At 42.0% G+C, this 22,968-nt stretch overlaps 1 protein-coding gene across 1 annotated transcript in view; it reads left to right on the forward strand.

Moving 5' to 3' along the window:
• Positions 1–22,968, forward strand: part of LOC134425697 (collagen alpha-6(IV) chain-like) — a 108,541-nt gene that overhangs the window by 66,489 nt on the left and 19,084 nt on the right. Inside the window, exons 4-22 of the mRNA XM_063170556.1 lie at positions 1,069–1,203; positions 2,364–2,408; positions 7,951–8,067; positions 8,826–8,894; positions 9,751–9,786; positions 10,201–10,263; positions 10,894–10,929; positions 11,066–11,107; positions 11,958–12,050; positions 13,062–13,115; positions 14,487–14,546; positions 15,015–15,059; positions 15,629–15,682; positions 16,984–17,053; positions 17,774–17,884; positions 18,688–18,837; positions 20,162–20,266; positions 21,121–21,281; positions 22,213–22,392. Coding sequence (XP_063026626.1) covers positions 2,370–2,408; positions 7,951–8,067; positions 8,826–8,894; positions 9,751–9,786; positions 10,201–10,263; positions 10,894–10,929; positions 11,066–11,107; positions 11,958–12,050; positions 13,062–13,115; positions 14,487–14,546; positions 15,015–15,059; positions 15,629–15,682; positions 16,984–17,053; positions 17,774–17,884; positions 18,688–18,837; positions 20,162–20,266; positions 21,121–21,281; positions 22,213–22,392 — 1,485 coding nt within the window. The 5' untranslated portion in view covers positions 1,069–1,203; positions 2,364–2,369. The remainder of the gene's footprint in view (positions 1–1,068; positions 1,204–2,363; positions 2,409–7,950; positions 8,068–8,825; positions 8,895–9,750; positions 9,787–10,200; positions 10,264–10,893; positions 10,930–11,065; positions 11,108–11,957; positions 12,051–13,061; positions 13,116–14,486; positions 14,547–15,014; positions 15,060–15,628; positions 15,683–16,983; positions 17,054–17,773; positions 17,885–18,687; positions 18,838–20,161; positions 20,267–21,120; positions 21,282–22,212; positions 22,393–22,968) is intronic.

Below are 22,968 nucleotides of genomic sequence, written 5' to 3' on the forward strand. Positions count from 1 at the left end.
GCCGGGCCGGGCCGGACACTGTGGGCGCGGTAACGCCGGCTCCGACGGATGCTCCGAGCGCGGTAACGCCGGGCCGGGCCGGGCCGGACACTGTGGGCGCGGTAACGCCGGCTCCGACGGATGCTCCGAGCGCGGTAACGCCGGGCCGGGCCGGGCCGGACACTGTGGGGCGGTAACGCCGGCTCCGACGGATGCTCCGAGCGCGGTAACGCCGGGCCGGGCCGGGCCCTCCCCGGCACCTCCGAGCCGGGCAGCGCCAACCCGCGGGGGCCGCGCCCTCTGCCGGCAGCGCCCGGCACTGCACCCGCGGAGCGCTCCGCTCCCTCCTGCGCTCGGGCTCCTCCGGGCAAGGGGATTCCTGACAGCGACCCCGCACCCTGAGCGCTGCGGCGAGTCGGGGAAGGGCAGCGAAGCCCTTCCTTCCCATCACACCTGTGCTCCAGATCCAGCTGGAGCGTCTGCACCACAGGTGTGAGGGGAAGCGCCTGGTGGAGCTGGGCTTGTTTAGCTTGGAGCAAAGGAGGCTCAGTAGGGAGCCTGTGGCTTTCTGAAAGGAGGCTGTGGTGAGGTGGGCATCGGCCTCTTCTGGGCAACCATAGATCGAGCAAGGGGAAACGGCCCTCAAGTGCCAGGCGAGACTCAGGCTGGATAATAGGAAAAAATTCTTCACTGCAAAGAGTGGTTAAGAAGTGGAATGTAGTGGAGCCACCGTGGCTGGAATTGTTAAGGAAATGAACAAATGTGGCACTTGGCAATATGGTTTAGTGTGTATGGTGATATTCAGTCAAAGGCTGGACTTGCTCTTGGAGGTTCTTCCCACCTTAATGATTCAGCACATCATCACCAGACAGTTTAGGGAGGTGGTTTCTCTACTCTGTGTTGGTGAGGCCCCATCTCGAGTCCTGTGTGCAGTTTTGGGCAGTCTTTGTCTGAAAATGGACAGGGAAAACTTTAGGATGTCATAACTACCTAGAGAGGTATCAAAGTGCTTTAAAAGTTGAGTTGGAAAGAGTAATTACAAATGAGTTTGTGGGCATGATGCATTGACTTGTTTTTAATGTATATTAGGGTCGACCAGGACCAATTGGGCTTCAAGGACCAATAGGAGCACCTGGATTTACTGGCCCAGAAGGTTTGCCTGGAGCCAAAGGTGAGAGAGGAGCAGTGGGCCCTCCTGGACCAGCTGGACAGAAAGGTGACAAGGTAGGCTCAACAGTGACTTTCCTGTCCCTGCAATAGTTCTATGGCCTCGTGTATGTTTTTGAGTGAATAAAGATAATCTTCGGCTATATGTCCAGGGATAAAAACTACAATGGCATTTCAACAGTATCTTTAGAGAATTGTCTGCATTTATTTTTGAATGAGAATACACATGCTAAAGCTACTCAACAGTGTAGCCATCCTGGTAGGTGAGCTACAGCCAAATGAGTATTGCTGTTGCAAGTAGTCTGTCACTTCACATGCCCAGGGGTAGATGGTTGTTATTCACACTCTGTTCAGGGAGACATGGAGACGGTTCCTGTGTAGAAGATCCTGAGCTGGCATCTAGAAAAGCAAAAAGAATGGGTACTAAACAAAATTTGCAATTCCGTTTTGCAGGTGCAAAGTTATTTCTGACTTTGTATTCTAAAAAGAATACAATAAGCTACATCATAATAAATATAGTAGCCCATAAGGTATAGGTGTCAATGAATGCAGTGTGCAAGATTGGAAACAATTTCTTTGCACTGAAAAAAATCCATTTAGTCCAGAACTGTTTCTATCCCCTGAAATGATACGTATGCAATACCAGCATGCCATAAGATTCTCTCTCTTCATCCCTTGAGGGAGAAATATGTTTTACCTTTCCAAAGCAGGAACATTTTAGGGAATTCTGCTTGCACAGTCTGTTTTGCTACTATTCAGAGCTGAGCAACAAGTTGTGGCAATTACTTGCAGCTTGGGCAGTCTGTAGTTAATGCAGTGGTCTGCTTATCTCTGAGGATCCTATCCAACTGTAGACAGAAAATTATGTAAATTTTGTTGAAAGTCTTGGAAAGACAAGGGTTAAATTTATAGCAGATTATTTATTTTCCTGGCATCTTGTTTTCTCCAGATGTGCAGTAGGAGATTATATTTTTACTTTTAATTGCCTGATTAAAACGTTCCTGAAGCACTCATGAGGTATCCAGTCAAGCTCAGATGCTCAGTTCCTGTCTTCACTGACCCCTGTGGTCAGAGGGAATCTGCATGAGATAGTTTGCTCCTTTTGGTTTTGAAAGCAGAAGTCCAAGACTGAGAGTGTTGGAGTGAAAAATATCTCAGAGGTGACTGAAATCTACAGATCAATGAAGTGAAATATAATGTGTACTCTTTTTCATCAGGGTCCAATGGGAGTTCCAGGATTCCAGGGCATCAACGGGATCCCAGTAAGTTTGCATATGTAAATAGAAATCACCAGAATGGTAATCACAACCAAAAGCACCTGAACATGATTAGATTGTCCTAGCACAAGCATAGTGTACCTTGCAATTGCTTGCCTCTATCTGGGTGTTTGTTAATCCACCTGGTGATTCTGTGCTGGTTTGTAAGACAACAGTAAGCTGATACATATCAGAAAGTGCCCCTGAGTTACATGGGGATCATTTGCATGATTAATTAGCTTTTCTTTCAGCATCACTGCCTAAAAACCCCTGTATCATAAAATCACAGACTTTCAGAGTTGAAAGGCACCTCAGGGAGTCAAACAGGCATGGTCAGCTGTGCTTCAGGCCATTTTTAGCATGTGTTTCCTAACCAGTTCTTAAAACCTTGTGATGATGGAGACTACATTCTCTATTAGAAAAGCTTTGCTAACTTCAGTCTTTCTTTTTGCAGTTTAAAGCTCTTAGTTCTCATGTTACTGGTCAGGGATACAAAGAAAAGTTTGTTCACTTTTGCTTTGTAGTAGCCTTCTTGTATGTGATAGCTGTTACCAGGTCTCCCTCAATCATCTTTTGCTATGACGTGAATGAAAACAGTGATGAGAGCTGAGGCCCTCCAGATTACCCTTAATTCTCTTCTAGGTTCTAGTCCTGGTTTAGATCAGGTGACAGGTAGGTAACCACTTTTCCTGACCATCAGGAGCATTTTGTTTCCTTCATTCTTTAGAACTTTACATTATAGAGACAGTTTATAAAAAATTATGTGGCTAGAGTGTTTTTGCCAGCTTTCTTTTGCTTGGTCTCTCCAGTGATTTTTGCAGAGGTATCTTGCTGTATCTCAGGGGAACTTTAACTGGATCAGCTTTAGAAGTTGCCCCAAACTTCCTTACTCTTTCTACTCTTTTTGGTTCATCCTGCTTTCTCCTTCTGATATTAGAATGATTTTTATTTTCTTGATGGCATTTTTCCATCCTGTGTGTCATTGTGCCTTCAGACTATGCTCATACCCTTTCTCATCTTTCTTGCTTTCTCAGATGGCCAGGAGTTCCAACAATTGAGCTGTGTTTTCTTACTTCATATCAAAAACAGAATAGTTGTGATAGATTGGCTGAAAATGCACAGTTGGCCTTGTAAATGAACTTATTTGATTCCAGTTCCTTCCTGGCCCTTGTCCTTTAGTCCCCCTCTGCTCATCCTTGCCTGTTTTCTCTCCTGCTCTACTCCCTTGCTGCTATTTTTTTTCTTTTACCACCAGCCAACTGTCTAGGTCTGAAGAGAACAAGCTGTTCCCATAATAATTTAATTGAATACACTGTGGGAACATGCTGTTCTCAGGGTATTTTTTCAGATGAGGCTCTGGAGAAAGGGGATTCCCAGCAGTGAGGGGAGGCAGAGATAGAGCAGCAGCCATTGCCAGGTAGTTGGCAGGGACAGGCGTTCCAAGGAGAGAGCAGGGAGGCAGATGAGAGGATTCAAAGCCTCCAGCACATGCAGATCTACTCTGCTTTGCAACATTCTGCAGGTGGCTGAATGGGAAAGAGGCAGATTTTGCTGGTCAGGAGTAGCAAAGTGCTCAGCACTGTGGCTCTTCTGTGCCACAACTGCAGGGCAGAAAAAGGGGAAAGGGAAACTTGTTCATACTGCTTACATTATAACCACTAAGATAAATGCTTCCATTGTGGCGTGAAAATAGCAACCACCACTGCTTGAGTAAATATTTTTACTTTTGTCATTACATTTCAGGATAGGGAGCAGCTTAGATTTTTTGTGAAGTGTATACCAGTATAGGCACTTTATATGGATGTGTGGAATGTGGAGCAAAGGAGAGAATGTGTGTGTGTGAGAAAGATGGGAGAAGTAAAAAGATTTTGCTGTCTCTGCACATCCAAATACAAAGAGAGATTCTTTGTAGTGTGCAGGTGTGTTAGTGTGGGCAGGTGTAGTTTAGTCATGGCCATGGGCAAGGCTCTTTTTCAGAGGGGATTCCCACTGCTGACCTTAAGGGAAGGTATTCCACAGAGTTCCCTTGGGGAGTGCTGGTGGCAAGTAAATCATGTTGTTGCAGCTGGCCTGACTAATCCCTTTAACCTAGTAAATACAGCAGCTACATGTGTTTATTGCTAGACTTTCATGTCGTGCTGTAGGAGAAGCCCTCAAATCCTTAGACCTACTTGGGAAGTTTATTTTTTCTTATAAGACAGGATTCAAGGACACCTCTGGCAAAGGCTGGAACTGAAGCTGGGAGATGTATATAGCTTTTCATGAACTGTCCAGGGAGTTCTAGAAGGAAATACTTTTATGATAAGTGAGCCCTTGTCTGTGCCATGAAAGCCAAAGCTGTATGAAGAGGCAGTTTTGTGACCTTCCTAGAGTAAAAGCAAGCACTTGGCAATAGTTGTAGAAAGGCCACTTGCCTTAGCAACCCATGAAACTGTTTATTCAATTAGTTTTGTATTCATCCCTAATTGCATTTGTTTCTCTCTTTTAATTATTCATTGAGCTCTCCTGTTGGGATTGCCTTTCCCCTGTTTGATTTACAAAAGAGGCCCCTTGGGATCACAGTGTCAGTGTACAGCAAGAGTCAGATAAAGGAGGGCCCAGATAATCAGTTCAAATTTCCTTATCTGCCTCACACCAAATGCCTCCTTTTGTGAGTACAGGGAGCACAAGCATCTCTCCAGCCTGTGTTTTAACTCAGATCTGTAAACGAATCACCCTGACATGTATGAGTAAAGTCTGTGAAAGTCTTGTGCCTTAGTCAGTTGAGGTGCTTGTGTTCAATTGGCACATCTGCCAAAACAGGAATTAGAGAAGGTGAGAGCAGTGAAACTATTAACCACCACTTTTTCAGGTCAAACCAGCTCTTTAAATCAGTATTTTAAACCCCTGGGGAAAAGCTTCTTTTAAGGCAGGACTTAGCAACTCTGAAGGAAGTCAGTTGTGGGTGTTCAATATCTCCTCAGATAAGGGTCTTAAAACAAAATATTATGAACTCTGATTGCAGATTAGCTTTAAAGTAGGAAGTCCTGTGGATTGTTTTCCTAAAGCAAAAGACCCAGAATGTGTGTGTGTGCTTGTGTGTCAGTCTGTGTCATGCTTTGGCACAGAACCACAGACACGGATGCCATGGGATTAAGTGACAGATTTATTTAGCACACATAAGAAATCACTGAGATCAGCATATTTTATGTCCTCTCTCTTAAGTCCTACTCACATTTTAGGAGGATACCAAAGTCCTTTGGGCCTCTTACAGGTTGTCTTGGTCTGAGGGTTAGGAGATCTCACCCCAAGCGTTTCCCAGGACGTGCTCACCCGGCAGCTGTGTGCCACGGGCTGGCTCTGGGCCAGCAGGAAAGCTGGAGCAGCTTGGCTCCCTTCTGTCTCCCTCTGAGGGGCAGATGTTGGCCTTTTCAGCTTCACTAAACCTTGCAGCTGGTCACCTTGTGCTGTAACCAGATATGTGTGCACCCACATAACTCCTGATCTTGTTTATGCTGTAAACAAAGTGGAAGACCTGATAGACACTGACAGCTCTGGCCTCTGACTCTGCAGCACTGCCTGTCCTGTCAGAGACTTGATGCTCTTGGCTGTGACATCCTGTACGGATCAAATTAGTTAAGTAATTTCTAAGAGAAAAATCTAGATGGCAATACATTGATGCTTCAGCCTACTCCAGTTGCTTTACCAGGGCCTGGCAAGTTCCTGCTTGCATGCCACGTGTGGTTATTTTGACTAGCAGACTAATCATCAGAGCAACTGGTACTGTTAATGCAGTGATCTCTGATGGTAATGCTTTAGGATGACTTCATTCCATTCTTGTTAAATCTCAAATTTATTCTTGTCTGGGTGAGCTGCCTTAATTGTGCAGTACAGACACACCTGACATTGATCAGTTTGTACCTTGTTGACTGGCAGAAAGCAGATCAGGTCCCTCCCGATCTTGTTGGCACAAATCTCAATGCAGTTGCCAAATGAACTGGACCAAGGACTTGATCTGACTGGAAATTAGCCCCATTAAGAAATAGAACAGTTATTTCTCTGCTGTGTTTGTATCCAGCACAGGGAGTAGGTATGTGTGAATAAGCAGCCATATGGAATAGCTGTCCTGGCAGCAGCTGAGGCCAGTGATCAGCTGGAGTAATTACATAAATATGGCCCAAGTAGTTCTGCGTCCTTGAGGAAATCACCCTGCTACCGTGTGTCTTGAGCTTTCCATCTATAAAATTAGATTATAGCATTCCCACATTTTTTCAAGGTATTTAAAGATCCTTAGATAAAAAGCTTTACATTACTGCAAAGTTCTCATTGAGTTTCATCACAGTATATGCTATTGGCTTGGTCTGGGAAGACTTTTAGTGTTGCAAATGTGCTTTATTTTAAGTGTCAGGCATGAAGAATTGTTAATGTTCTGCTTTATCTCCATTTTATCCGTGTTTATTTTTTTTTACTTTCCTAATGTGAGTCATAACTTGCTTAGTGCCATATCTTAAGGACAAATCTTTGGGATCAAACAAAAGTACTTTTGGGATGAGTCAAGATCACTGTGTACAGAGAGGGGAGAGAACTGTCAAGTTACTGATACTATCTCCATAAGTTTAATTTTTCTTCTTGCCTTAGAACAATGCTGTTGAGTGCCACAGGACTCACTTATAGGAAAAGTAGTGCAGAATCAGGAGCTGCCTGACACTTGGGCTTTGTGACTGAAGTTCTGCCTTTCTGTCTTCTGCCTTCACATATTCATGTGGCACTGAGGAAAAACTGCCTGAAGTCCCAAACTTTGATCTCCTTTGCATTAGTACCATGAGTAAACTCCAGTCAAATTAGTAGAGCTATAGCAGGGCAAAAGACTTGTGAAATCAGAATTAGGTACAATTATATTTTGCTCTGCTTGATTAATAATTGGCCATTGCAAATACTTTTTAAAAAATGTTGTTAGTTTAATTGGATCTTTCTCCCAATTGCTTTGCCTAAGGTCTTATGTTTAATTTAACAAATAAAGCTGTTGTGCTTGAATGGCCTGATACTGGAGCTTTAACATCTGTTGATCTATTAAAAGAAGGAATCCACACTGGAGAGGAAGAGAAGCCACTGAAACTCCAAGCAGATTTGGATTATAAATGCTCAGTATTGTTGAGTCTGCCTCTGCCCTTTCTTTCACATGAGCAGCTTCCATTGCTGGTGTCAGGTGCGCCCTTGCGTGCTGTTTGACACTGTTACATTCCATATGGTCCACACTGCTGTGGGATGGTCCCTTTTGGGACCTACTCATGCACAAGTTATGTTCTTCAGAAAACTGTCCCTTGGAGAAAAAGGTAATCAGATGAATGCAGCCAGTGTTCTAGGATTTAACCTTTAGGGAGGATGAACAAATCTGGCTGAAGAAGCTTGTTCTGTTGCACTCTGCCATACACTGAACTTGCTCGGGAGTTGTGCAATTCTTTTGGTTTGTGTTGCCATTTGGAAGGAAGATATGAGTTTTCTGGGGACAGCAGTATTACTGGCAAATAACAGATCCTGTTGGTCATTCTCTGTCTTTCCTTTCACACAGGGTCACCCTGGGCAGTCGGGACCCAGAGGCCCTCCTGGCCTCGATGGCTGCAATGGCACCACTGGGAGTCCTGGCATTTCTGGACCTGATGGGTTTCCTGGCCTACCTGGACTGCCTGTATGTCCCAACTCAAATGTGTTCTGTTGTCACTAAAACATGATTTGCTTTTTGTGATATTGTTGGAGAACTAACTGCCAAGTACTTATGAAGAACACAAAACCCCTTAAGTTTATTAGAGTTGTTAGAACTCAGTTTTCTTATCCACTTTGAGGATAAAATTAGGATCCTGTGCATAAAATCCCCTCCCTCACCTGCTGCCATCACTGCTTTGGATGCAGCCCAGGATATGGGTGGCTGGCTGGGCAAACTCACACTGACAGTTTTTTATCCACAAGTGCCCCCAAGTCCTTCTCCAGGGCTGCTTTCAATCCAGTCATTGCCCAGCCTGAATCTGTGCTTGGGATTGCCCCAACTCAGTTGCAGGATCTTGCACTTGCTGAGGTTTACATGGCCCCGTCCCTCAAGCCTGCCAAGGTCCCTCTAAATAGCATTGATGTGTGTATGAACAGGGGAGTTCTACCATGTCAAACAGGTTCAAAAAGGATCTAAGGTTGTCAAAGGCCTAAAATGAAAAGGAAATCCTATATAAACAGGGAAATACCAGAGAAAATGCTTGCAGAACCTTGTTTTTCTAAAGCTGCAGGAAGTCTTTAGTTCTCATAATAGCATAGCTTTTCTGGCAAAGCAGCAGTGATACTTTTACACTTAACTGAGCCAGGAGTTTGCCTTGTTCATTATGCTAATCAGAGAGTCTTTCAAAACTAAAGCAGTATTTTTTCAAGAAATTTATTTTTTACTATTTTTTCTTAAATCAGGGTCGTCCTGGCCCAAAAGGCCTCAAAGGAGAACCTGTTTTTGCTCAAGGCAGTCTTAAAGGAATGAAGGTAAGACTTGTCATCGCACAGGAGAAAATACAGTACAAGAAACTCTTTGATGTCCCACAGGTTGCAGGGCTGATACTGCAGCTTTGATTGCTCATGGTGTCAGTTCTGGGTGTCTGAGTGCAAAAGGCCTTGTAATAACTTCATTAATGACACAGGATACTCTCAGAACCTGGAATTGCTTGGTTTTTAAAGAGATCTTGTTCATCCCATACTGGGATGCTGAGACACTGCTCATCCTGTTACGGTTCGGTGGATGTTACAGCTTCTGCTGTGAGATTCCAGCTGCCTCTCAGTGTTGCTGGTACTGGAAGGTACTAGAAGTTTATCAGTCACATTCTCAGTTTACATACGTGCTTCATTAAATATTGAAAATAATAAAAAATTCACTCTGTGATATAAGGCCTCTCACACTGATTTTGCTGGTCAGCTTTAGGAACTTTTCTGAAATTCTATCCACACTATGTACGCTCATAAGTTTGTAAAATAGGTCCTTATTAATTGACTTCTGTATTTATGGGAAATGAAGATAATTTCTTATTATGATGATGTGCTTTTGCATATTTTATAGCAGTCATGTAATAAGTTTTTATAGTGTATTTTTAGCGGTTTTGTAATTAATATTTTTAATGCCACTTTATTTTCTCTTGTTATGCACAAATAAAATGGTTCTAATTTCTCTAGAGGTCTCCATTACCCAATTCAAATATGGAAGCACAGATTTCAAGATATTTTCCCATTTACATTTGATCTAATATTAACTAACAGCAAATATTTCTATTTACACAAAGCTTGATGTTCCTTATAGTTTGCTGCAATAATGCTGTGTAATTTTTACTTATGCATTTATGATTTTTAGGGTGAAAATGGTCTTCCTGGACTGGATGGAGTTCCTGTAAGTTGTTTGATATGGGGCATAATGATTTTAAACAGTACTAAGTAGGTACATTATCAGGTATGGAGTCTCAAAGACCATTTTCAAATTAGTGTGAAGTGTATTTACATGTGTGATACCAATAGTGTAAGCAATTCTGGATTTGTAAGGGTATGAGTAGAGGAAGGGTATGGTAGGGGGAGTCCAATTTTTCCTATTACCTCATTATTCCTTTTTCAAATCAAACTTCCTTCTACCATTGAACTCTGTAACTTTGTTTTTCAAAGTACATCTAATAATATGAAATAAATTGCTTTAATATTTAAATTGGCTTACTTAACTAGAGGATATTACTTAATGTCCTGAGACTTACTTGGGTGGGTTAGATGGAGTAAATTCTACACATCCTCTATTTGTCCTCTGTTCTTTTTATAGGGCCCAAAGGGTTTTCCAGGTGCAATAGGTCCTGCAGGCCCTATAGGATTACCAGGTTTGCAGGTAAGGGACCTCAGCTGTTGCACTTGTTGATGGAACAGTTCCAACTGTTGGCGGTTTCCCGTTCCCCGTCTCTGTTTGTGTCATGGCAATGAGCAAGAGTGCCTGTGCAGCTGAAAACCCTGAGCACAGCTGACTTCCAGCACAGGATGCTCAGTCTTGGGAAGTTTAATCTGATCACAAGAGCAGAGGCTCCTCTCTGGGCATCCAGAGCAGCAAACGAGGGCTCCAGCAGAGCTCTGCCATGCTCCCTGCAAACACCAACACCTTGTTACGCTGCTCTGAGCACTGCCTCATCCCAGGGCTGGGGAATGGGCTGATCTCTGATGCTTGGAGCCTTTGTTGCCATGAGATATGTTGGAGTTGCTTTTTCAGGATCCTACAAGAGAATCTCTATTGGGCAAAGGTAAAACCAAACTACATTTTTGTTGGGTTTAAGTTGAAGTTTTCTCTTAATTAATGATGTTGCCAAAGAGCTGTGCTATTAGAGATGTGAAGACTTGAGAGCATGTGTGTTGCTTTTGCTTTGGAGGCAAGAAAGTTCAGGTACCACTGCAGATCCCTGCATTGCTCCAGTTGTTTGCATCCTAATTAAGTCAAAAGGAATAAAATCTTGATCTTGTTTACATTTAGGGTCCAGTGGGTCTTCCTGGGCAACCAGGTCCCAAAGTAAGTAGCTACCTTTCCTGTTTTCTTTTTACACCTAATTTTTGGGGTTTAACAGTGCTGCGGGGTTAAATAATAAGGAGTGGTGTTGTTGCTGTTGTTTTATTATTCATTCATCCATTGATTTTTTCTCTCCTAGGGTAACATGGGATTAGGCTTTCAAGGAGAGAAAGGAGAAAAGGTAAGTGAAACTTGTTTTATTATGGAAAGAGCAGGAAATAATACTCCAGAGTTCCATCACATCTTGGTCCTCTAGAAAGTGTCTAAATTCTAGCATTTTTCTTCTTTTTCTTTTCTTCTCTTGGAATGACTGGCAGTTCAAATGCTAAAGAATCTTTCCGCTTCCTTATTTGTTGGTACACTAAAAAGGATGGGAGCCTTTTCTGGGTGAAGAAGAAGGGGAAATCTCAAGTCAGTGCAGTATTTTTGTGGTTATCAAGACTGGAGGTCATTAGACATCTTTTGAATCTCCACTTCTCAGTTTCTTTGCATCATCACCTGTTGTGTTGAGTTATTGCAATGACTTCATTCTTCCTGACTTTCATTACATTCTTTGAGTAAACTGGTGTGTAATTGATAATCTCACTATCCTAAAGGAGTGTCTTGCAGTCAAAATTTACACAGGTAAAATGGGGCTTCTTCAGGTTCTCAGTCTGGAACTTGATTCTGCTGATTTAAAATTGGTTCTCCACCTTCCACAATTCTAATTGTTCCTCCTCTTCTTTTTTTTCATATTTCTCCCCAAAATTTTTCTGCAATGTTTTCCTGTTGGTTCAATAGCTGAGCTTTTTCTTTTTTTTCTCTTGGCATGTTTTATATCCACAAGGCTTTGGAAACAGATGCATTTTGTTCATCCTGATTTTCCATCTGATCTTTTGATTCCCATGACCAAAGTCCCATGCCAGCATTCAGGCACACAGATTTATATACATGAGATATAATTGAAGTGGTTTTTCTTCTGATTTGAAGGCTATTTCCATAGAAAATCAAACATGGTCTGTTATGTTAATATCTTCCTCTTTTGTTTACAGGGTGATGTGGGGCTGCCTGGGCTTCCAGGTCCCCCACCATCCACTGGAATTCTGGAATTCATGGGATTTCCAAAGGGGAAGCAAGGAGAAAAGGTCTGTAAATTCAGTTTACAAACCCTCTCCTTCTCCATGTTCTTTCATTCAAGAATGAACAAAATTACTGTTATATTTCCAAATCAAAATAATTTTTTGTACCAGTTTATTCTGCCAAATGTTATTGAATAAAAGTATTCATAGCTCAGAGCATTGTGGACCACTAGAGAATACATACCTCTCAGAAGAAGAAATCTGGAAGCTATTTAAAGGTTTTTGTCATTAATCCTAAAAATAAGTGAACTGTAGCTTGTTTTTGTTAAACCTGTGAAATTGTGTCAGCTGAAGCAAAAAAATCAATTTAGAAAAATAAATGGAAGCTCCAGCTCTTTTGCCTTAGTGCACACTACTCTGGAATAATCGGGTTTTTTCACCTTTGCATTGTTATTACTGAGATGTGAATTTAGGTCATCAGTGTTTTTATGAAAGCTGTGTGGTTTGAGTTAAAGATTGAGTTAAAGATTCTCTAGACATTTGAAATTTAGGCATACTGAGTTTATCTGGGATTTATACAGGCTGGTTTGGGAGCCCAGTCTGAGCTTTCCTGAGCCCCTGTGTAAAGTTATGAGAGATTGTTGTACTTGGTCAATTGACATTAGTGTGAGCTGAGGCTCAGACAAACCCCATTCCTTTGGGCTCACTCTGGAGTTTGTAAGCAGAGTTGTGAAAACATTGCTGTCCCACCATGAGCTGTTCTGCTGCTCTCACCAGGCACTGTGCATGCTGCAGTTTCCCAGCCGATGGTGTGACATGGCCCTGCTTTGGTTTGTGGCAGTTGTGGCAGCAGAGCAGCAGCTGCCAGGCAGTGGCCAGAGGAAGCACCAGCTCTGTGCTGGGAGCCTCTGATGCAGGGTTTGGTGACACAAACCCTGGTGGCACTAACCCAGGGCACTCCCTGGCAAACAATGGACAGAGCTTTGCTTTAGGTGCCAGGAGCACGGTGGGTGGACAGGAAGGTCTTGCTTTCACAGGCACAGTGATTTATTGTGTTTGTCTCTTCCCCCCTGCCAGGGAGAGCCAGGCCCTCGAGGATTCCCTGGAGACCAAGGATTGCCTGGCATCCCGGTAAGGACAGAGGAGTGTTTTTAACATGTGCCCAGCTGGGGTTAGATGGTTCAGCAACCTCTGAATAGCTCACAAGGCTTCTACAGGAGTTTCTAGGCACCAGAGAACTTTGAAAATCTGATAAAAGTGTTCACAAGACTTTTTGAAGAGTGTAACTGTAATCTGATCATTTTTTGTCCTGTAGATACAAAGAATAAAATGCTGCCCTACTACAGACTTGCAAAGCTGCCCAGATTTCAGTACCTGCAGACCTGCTCAGAGCTCTACCTGTGTCATGGCCACTTGATGGCAGTGTTCCTTGTCCCACAGACATAGGAAAAAAAATCCTATTTTTTTCCCCTTTTATTATACCTAAACATATATTTTGTTATTTTACTTTAAAGCTGTAAAGCACATGCAGATCTTTCTTTCTATCCATATACACCCAGTTAAAATGGGCTGTTGAGTATTAGTGCTAATCAACTCAGCATGGTGTTACATCTCCTCTCTATGAATTAAGAAAAACAATTTAGCCCTGAATTCCAGAGAGCTATTTCCCAGCTTAAAACATTTTGTAAACAGAGGTTGTTTCAATAACTTTAGGGAATAAATATTTTTGGAAACTTGTGACTAATAAGATAAATTGTTTGCCAGTTTCTTCAGTTACAGATGTTCTTAGGAGAAATACGTGCAAGGAAAACCTGTACATGAGGCACAGTTTGTTATTAGCCTTCCTGGACATATTCCATGCTTAGCTTTATGCAGCACAAGAGGCTCATTGAAGCTGGTGAAATTGAACATATGTACAAACTTAACCACAACTGTAAGATATTTTAAGATTGAAGCCTGGAAATTGCTTAACTACTGTAACTCTTGCTGAAATTAAATCCTGGTGTTCTATCTCTGGATTTGATACTTCTTGCTGACTGGGAAAGCCACCAAACATTTCCATATGTTGAGCATGAAAATGCTAGTTTTGTGTCATTCATGGGCTTTGGAAGGGAAAAGCATGCCCTGAGCATTCCCTGCTGCTGTTAAGAAATGAGACTTGAAAGAGTTTCTCAATGTGGAATAGAGTACTGAATAGCATTGGCAGGTCTTTGCTGTCTGTAACATGGGGTCACTTGCAGTTGCTACTGAAATATATGCCATGGTTTAAATGGATAGAAGTCTTGGGGAATAAAGCAGGTCCTGTACTACACACAGTGCCAAGTCTGATTGATTGGAGCTTTTCTTGCTGGGACAAAGTAGTCCCAGCAGAAACAGTCAGCTCCCTTTGTCTCACTATTGTACTGTTTGTATACATAAGTGGGTTTGTGTTCCCTTTACTTAGGGATGTGCTGTTCAGTTCCAAACAGATCACAGAGATTTAATGTTGACATTTTTCCTCAGGGCTTTGCAGGTGTTGGAGAAAAAGGAGAAAAAGGTGTGCCTGGCTTACCAGGTGGCAGGGTAGGTAACTTCACCAAGTCTTTAAATGCCTGTTCTCAAACACATGAAGTGGGCCTTTCATCAACAGACTCATTCCCTGCCATGATGTGCTCCTGTGCAACAGGAGGACCAAGACATTCTGTTCTGTGTGTGCAGAATAAACTGTCTGATAGAAAGTCTTCACCACACTACAATTTATTAGTTTTGTGATTACAAAGTAACACATAAGTTCCTTATAAATTGAAACACCATGACTTCCTTAACTTGAACTGCCAATTAGAAATCCAGTGGTTAAATGAAATAAGCCTGCTTTTATCAGTTATTTTGTTAAATTCTTTACATTGTTATTGTTAATAATTGAGAGATAAGAAAATCAGTGGTAGCTTCTCCTTTTGAAAATTTTAATTTTTAATTCTTTGGTGCTGAGATATTTGAAGCCACATCAAGCTGGGATGGAGCCTCTAAAAGTTAATGTGTTTGCTGTTCTAGGGTCTTTTGGGACTGGATGGATCTGAAGGAATTCCAGGGAGAAAGGTGAAATTTCTTCTATTTTTTACTGTATTTAAGAGTTACAGAAGCCCTCTAACTGCTTAAGATTTACCAACTTCTTATATTGTGGCTTCAAGTTTTCTGGTGGATAAATATAACCTGCTTTATTGAAATAGTTAAGCTAAGTAGAAAGTACAAAATCAGTAGATCGTACATCTCTCAGTGTTATTTTAAATGTTTTGGTGACAATAATTTTTTAGAAGGGAAAAACAGTGGGGAAAAATGTGTGGGACAAGGAAAAGAATGTTTTAGACTCTTCATTTTGCAAGCATTTCTACAGTTCTGTGAGAACTCCTAGATGTTCTCCTGATTTGTACACCTTCAGCATACTCACGAGTTCTCACCATCTTCACAGCACAAGGAGGCCTGAAGGAGCTCTGGTATTTTGTGAGTGCTGAGAAATTGATGCCATCAGTTTTCTCGTTCTTTAACTCTTCCTCAGGTGTTTGGTAGGCCAAAGAATTTGGTTTGTGATTTGAGTCCAGGCTCTGCTGATGTCTCAGCTAAAAAGTAATGCTCACTGTGTATCATTGTTCCCCTGTGGGGTTTTGCAGGGCCACCCAGGTGTTCCAGGCTATCCAGGACTGGATGGAGTAGAAGGCATGAAGGTAACTTCTCACTAAAGCATTGGTTTTTTAAAGGTATTTTTATGAATAAATAACTATCATTGTTCTAATCAAACCTCCTGTTTGCCCCTATATCACTGTCATTTTCAGTATGTTTCAGTTTCTCATTCACTTTATTGTTAAGCACAAAAATGAGTTGTTGCTGAGCCATGAATACTCAGGTATTTTAATAATTTTTCAATGTTAATCATTGAATTCATGACTTAGAATTGTAGGTGTAGCCTTTCTGGTCTCCTTTATCCTTACAGCCATATTTATTGGGCCATTGAGGCAAGATTAGGTGGAAGTGAGTTGATGTTAAGATAGTTGCCAAGTCTATCTGAAGTCTTGGATCACAGTTCTACAAGTAGGGACAAGTCTGAGAACGTGTTCAGTTTCTTGGACTAAATATAGGTGATGCATAGCAGACATTTTCTGGGTATCTTACAATTTGGGCAGTCAGACAGCTGGAAGCAGAGTGGAAAATGAGTAGCTAGTAGTTTGCTGTGAAAACACTGATCTGCCACCAAGATTGCAGACTTGTAAAATGCAAGTACAGAAGGGATGTTTTGTGCAGAGTACATGGAAGAAGTAGTATTAGATGTTTCTGTACAGACAAGTATTACTGGAAGAAGCAACAAAGTGTGCACTGCCTTGGCTCACTGCATGGTGTTTATGTGATAAATATGATGGCAATTTGGATGACAGTCAAATTTTGTGCTTGTGATTTCAAAGAGGATCTGATACTCTTTGAGAGTGTCAGTGAGAGGAAGGAATGACACTGCAGTTTGTCACAACTTGCCTGTTCTACCTGGATGACTTTATGAAGGAATCCACCTTTCTGTAAGCTTCTGTTATTGAAATTCAGTGTTGCAAGGCAACAGATAGCTGAAGTGATGAAAGCTTTTAAAAATGAGATAGCTCATAGCAGCTTTCACCACAAAGTGAACAGATATTATCTACCTGATGCTGGTCAGTGTGCTGACATAACTGGTCTCCAGTACACATTGTTTATACATGTCTGTGCTTCCTACTGAGGTAATTGGAGACCTTGAGAGGATGGCTGCACAGCAGCAGCCATCTTATCTGAGGCAGCCATCAGCTTCATCAGACAGGAACGATGTAAGTCAGGACAGCAGATGATTATGAATAGCAGAACAAAGTGAATTCTTCAGCAAGACAAAGAATGATGGTTACTCAGTGTATGGCTGCAGACACTGGTACCATAATACAGTCTGCTTCCTGACCAGCAGTGTCCTCTCCATCCCCCATCTGAGTGTGGTGTGAATCTGTTTTCTTTACAGGGTGAATTAGGTGACATCGGTCCCCCAGGTCCTCCTGTCATTATTGACAGGGAAGGTGTAGTCATTTCAGGTACACATTTCCATTTTCTTTTGGAACTCATCTAAAGCACTTTTTCTGATCCAGCTTTCTTCCTTACTGTATTTTAACACTTTCCCACATTGTATACTGGCTCTAATTTATCCCTTGTTATTTTTTTTATTTCTGTATTGTTTGGCTACACATATTTAGTTCTTTGTTAATAACTTCAGAATTTAAAGAAAGCCATTTGAATGATGTGTCCCAAGGCAGAATGAAATGTCTTGCCTGGGATAGACAGACTGTGTGTGAGCATGGGCAAGTGCTGTGTCTGCTCTGTAGACACACTTCAATCTCTCTTCATTGTCCCAAGGAAGAACGGCTTCCTGGTGCTGCATGGTAAAGGGTGATCTAAATGTCATTCTGCTGTTATTTGTTGTCCAATGAGGTAAGACTATTGTTGAGAAAAATGAGCTTAATTAATGCCACAGCTGATTGAGGCCTGCATGGGAACAGTCTCTGAAGCCATAAAGGTAAGGGACATGGCATGGTCTCTCCTTTTCTTTCTCCTTCGGTCAAGTTTGAAACAACCTCTGTAACAGCTCAGGAGGAATTTTTCCCAATATTATTAACTTTGACTAACAGACTTCCTGCTCACAGCTTGGCAGCCTTTGCTATCTGAGAGATCAATGGCCACTACAGTAATTGACTGAACAGTATTTCAGCAGAAATTCTGATGAGATTTTCTTCTTTGCTTTCCTCTTTCTCTAATAGGTGCCCCAGGTGACCCTGGAAACCCAGGAATACCTGGTCCTCCAGGAGATGAAGGAATTGTTGGCTTACCAGGCCTTCCAGGGGCTCCAGGGTTTCCAGGCCTGGAGAGAGGTAAAGGAGCTGGGACAGTGCTCTTGGCAGGCTGTTTGCTCTGGGTTTGTGGAGAAATTTCTGGGTAGTGGCCTGGAGATGGTTAAAGATATTGGAGCAAGCCTCTCCCTGCTCCTGCAACTGATTTGCAGGCTGCTGTATGAGAAATAGGAGGCAGGGATGGCACATAGGGAAGCCAGTTGTTGGCTTAGATGTGAGCAGAATTAGTGCCACAATTATTACAGCCCAGTCGTCACATGTGAATATTTGGTGTGGCAGTGTACACAGGAGGCTGTGGTTTGATTTCCATTTTAAATGTGCTGATTGGAAGAACTTTTCCTGCCCTTTAAATTATAATGAATATTTTTGAAAAATTTTAATGACTTTTTCTATTTGCAATAAAGAGCTAACAGATTGGCTTGATAAACCCACTGGGCGTGCAACCCATTTGTCCCATCCAAGATCTCACTCAAAGTTTTTGTTTCACTTGAATGTCATCTGGGAAATTCTGGCCTGCAGTAATCCAGATATTTGGAACTGCCAAGAAAATCAGAAAATAACCCCCCTGCTCAGTGTTACATAGTTAATTGTCTAATTGTTCACAGGGACTTAAACAGTGCTATGAAGTATTTTGGGTCACCAAAGGAGTGTGTAAATGGGAGCCAGTTATTCCCTACAATTAATACTTTTTCCTTGGTGTAAAATTATGAATTGTTCTGTCCTAACATGATTACAGTTCAGGGTACAATGGTAATTATCTTAACATTAAAAATACTTAATGTGTTTGCTGCTGGAGAGCTGCTCATTGTGTCATTGTTGTCTAGATGGAATGGGCCCTGGAGGGTCTCCAGGTATTCCAGGAGTGAAGGGTGAAGTTGGAGAACCAGGAAGAGCAACAATTGGAATACCAGGCCCTCCTGGCAGAGGTGGTTTGCCAGGTCTGCCAGGGGCACCAGGATTGCCTGGTTCACCACGTATGTAGAATTTTTACATCCATTTTTGTATTAGATTCAGAGTGAAATAGGATAAATAATCATTTATATATTTAGTTTTTTGCCAGCAAGGATTATTCATCTGTAACCTGTAAATGTTTGACTGACACCTCATTGTGATTGTAGCTCACAGACTTAAATATATGAGTTGACACTCTTTTAAAGTAAGACAATAAACGTAATTATTGTCGAGCGTGGTAGCCTGAGAGACTGAAGCAAAGTTGTGTACACACAGTTTATGACAGCAAGGGCTTTGAAGGTCTAGGCTAGTCTCCTGTTGGCTTAGGTAAAGAACAGACTTTATGAACACCTGAGGTAAATGTCTGTCTTGTGAGCAAGTAGTTTGGGTACCAGGAGTCAGATAGGATTCCAGACCTAAGGAAATAGATTTTGTTTTTGCATGTTCATTTGCATGAATGTCTGTATTAAATTAGTTGTGCATTGTTTTGTTTTCCTCAGAAATTGAGTATTACAGGATCAGGGTTGAGTTTACAAAACTGTGTTTTACCATCCTGCCATAAGCTGGGGTTTTTTTGAGAGCCAACCCTTCAGAACAGGGGACATTTCAGTGATGTAGCCAGTGAGCAGATAAACTGGTTTTCTGAGGAGAAGAAATAAGTGTTCTCTTAACTTTTTGCTAGTCCAGTCTGGCTCAGTTTTCTGCAGAGTCTGCAAAGCTCCTGTAGCTGTGTTTAGCTGATGGCTGCAGTTTGTCTCCATGGAGCATCAGACTGTGCTGGTCAGCACTCCATCTTACTGTTGTCACTGAGGGGAAGGGTTTGCAGACAGTGTAATTTTAGATTATGTTTGATTGCTTTCTGCTGCTGTTTCCATCAACTTATGTTTCGTTCTATTCAGCATATAAAGAGATGTAGACAACAGTCCTACAGTCATGAAATGAGGGACAGGGAAAGTCCCCTTAACCCTTTTGCCCTTTAGTGTCTTTCCTGAGCTGCAACCACTGAATGAAAGTAATTTGCCATTCTTTACACTACCTGTCCACAGTTTGGTGAGTTCTTTGGTCAGCTGGTAAATCTGTGAAAAAGTGCAGTGGCAGAGGAGAGGAATTAAACTCTGTTGGACGCACACTGTGAGAACTTTTGCTTTTCTGTATGAGGAGCTGGAAGCAAATGTGGCAGAGAACCGTAGAACTACCATGGGTGGTACCAACCAAGACCCATCTCCTTGTGTTGCATCCACAGTTACAGTTTTATCTGGTTACAGTTGTATCACTGATTTTGTAAGTCAGTAATGAGCTGGAGATCAGCCTTCTCATGGCTTTTCCTTGCCTTCTTTCTGCATATAGGCCCTTCATTCTCCCCAGGGATAATCCTGAGTGGAAGAACTGGGGTCCCAGGGGAGCCTGGGCCAAGAGGGCTGCCAGGAGCTTTGGGTCCAAAGGGCTACAAAGGTAACTGACTCTTGTTTTCAGAGAGCTTTTCAGCTGTCATCAGGCTGAAAGATATTTTTACATGTGGTTAGTATCCTAAGGGATGAGTTCTAAGTGTCTCTATGACAAATCACAGGAGGGGTTGAAGGAGCCAACAGCCTTTGCAATTTAGAGAGAGTTGTGCCCAGCACTGTCAGTAAAATCCTATTTCTTCTTCTTATTCTGCTCAGGCAAATAAGCTGATAAACATATCATGCACAGAAAATTGCCTAAGTAAGTTATACTTTAAAGCCATGAGACTTAGAAATAAAATCTTATTCACTGCTTTTTGCAATAGAGGCTGTAAATGACAGAAAAACTTAATTTTATTCTTGCCTGTGCTAAAAATCATGAGAATTTGGGTCTTAGTGTGACAGAACCAGTTAATTATTTATATATAAAAGCCGTGATGACACAGATATCACTGTGCTTGGTGATTGTGTGGGTCCATGGCCAGTAACAATTCAGGGGGTCATTGTAACCTACGGGGAGGGGGAGTATGGATTTGTTTTTTCTGATAACCATCTCTTAAAAAATGCACAAGACATCCCTAAAACTCCCCTAAACCCATCTGTTTAGGAAAGTTTAAACCTTTGGTCTAGAAGTGCTGAGGTATGTGCCACACACAGTTATTTGGTGATGAGCATTGCATGGAAATTAAACTGGAGAAAACCTGAGCTCCTCTTTCTTGGCACTCACATCACCTGAGCAGAGGAGAATGAGAATATGAGAATGGCTTTGTCTTAATTGAATCAAATACTGCTTTTGGAGCTCTTGCAGCTGAAAAGGGTCTTTATCCAAATGAAACTCAGTTTGGAGTGTTGACTGTTTTCCAGGAGAGGCAGGTGATTGTGCTTGTGATGGAGGAGTTACAAGAGCTGGCCTAAAAGGCATCTCAGGCCCACCAGGTCCATCAGGAAGCCCTGGTGTGCCTGGTGCCAAGGGCATTGGTGGGGACCCAGGCTCTGTGGGAGCACCAGGACTGCGAGGCCCTCCGGTAAGGCAGCAACAGTTTGTGTTGGTTACTCTGAATTGTCACCAGCAATTGCTGGTCTTGAATGTAATGAAAGAATTTTTTTTTTTTTTCATAGTTGCTTCTATTTGTTTGGATTTAAAAAAAATCAACCTAGAAACTGATCTGTGTAAAGAAACTGAAAGTAGAGATACTATCAGCTATAAAAATGGGAGAACAAATGGTTCTTAAATTCTGAGAACTGCACATTCATCAGTCAAGAGAAAAGCAGTAAGAGTTATTCATCCCAGGACTTCTTGGAAGTAGACATAAATTGGATTAGACCCAGGGCTCTTCCTAAGTGAGGGCTGGCTGGGAAGGCAGTTGTACATGTGCATGGAGAGAAGATCTGAAAAATCAAACAAGGAGATCTTTCCACATCATTGCTCATAGCTGTAAAAACTGTGCTCCACAGATGGAGTCTGCTTCCTAACTGCTGTATGCTAAATACATCAATGGGAGTTGAGCTCTGGTTTTTATCAAACAGCTACCATAACAAATAGGATTTTCCAAAGTGCTGAGCATTGCTCATTGCAAGTATTTACTTTGGAAAATCGTAGTCCATAAGGATACAAATCATTTATCTTCAGAGGATCTTCATCAGTGTCAGTAAGTGCAACACACCAAGCAATAGGGAAGAAGTTTCATTACTTGGGTCTCATTATATCAAAGTGATGTCGTGTTCCCAGATGCCATGCAAAATTGCTGTTACTGTTACCAAGGTTTGGCTTGCCACTGCAGAGCTGTAGTGACAGTAGAAACAGCTGAAAACAAACCAACCTCTTTCCCCTCCCAAGTTAATGTACACAATAGGAAACCCTCTGGAGATTCATTCTGATCTGGTCATTGTGTTCTGCCCTTGTATGACATTTTTAAGAAGAAAAACCTTCTCTTTTCTTTATGTATTGGTCTGTAGGCTTCAGCTGGTCAGCAAGGACTTCCAGGCCTTAAGGGAGAAAAAGGGGATCCATCCTATGCAACAGTCAAAGGTGCTCGTGGGGACCGCGGTGCGACAGCGCCCCAAGGACCTTCAGGCATCCCAGGAGCTCCAGGCAGGGATGGACTTCCAGGCCTGCCAGGACCACCAGGCCCTCCAGTAAGTCCAGATTAACCCAGCAGCAGTGCTTCAGAACTGGAATAAGGAGCAGAGAAAACAGCCAGGCCTGGCAAACTGGTCCTGATTAGCCCTGTGGTAAAGCTTCAAATACATCAAAAGCTCACAGTCCTGAGCACAAATTTGTCTTGGTCAGGATTAATAATTGGCATTCCAAATGCCTCTATCAAAAGATAAACTTCACTAGGCCCTAATGCTGTTCTATGTTGAGTCCTAAAAGATATAAGCATTGTAGGCATAATTATAAGTAAAATCTTGAAATAGAAAAAAAAATCACAGCAGAATCTTATCAATTAAAAAGAAAGTAAATATCTTTCAGAATCTGGAGTGTTTGCATTTTGGCAAATACAACATGAAATATTCTTTGTTATAGTCACCAAATTTTGCTGCATTTTAAAGTAAGGATGGATAATTTACAGTGGTTTCTATATATCTTTTCAGGCTCACATGACCTTTGCACAGACCCAACCAAACTCTTACACACTTGTTAAAATGATAGTGATGGACATTCTTTCTGCATCCCTTTGACTCTGAGCTGTAATTGTCTTTGCTGTGCAC

Source organism: Melospiza melodia, chromosome 16 (assembly GCF_035770615.1).
Source record: "Melospiza melodia melodia isolate bMelMel2 chromosome 16, bMelMel2.pri, whole genome shotgun sequence".
In the NCBI taxonomy this organism is placed as follows: domain Eukaryota; kingdom Metazoa; phylum Chordata; class Aves; order Passeriformes; family Passerellidae; genus Melospiza; species Melospiza melodia.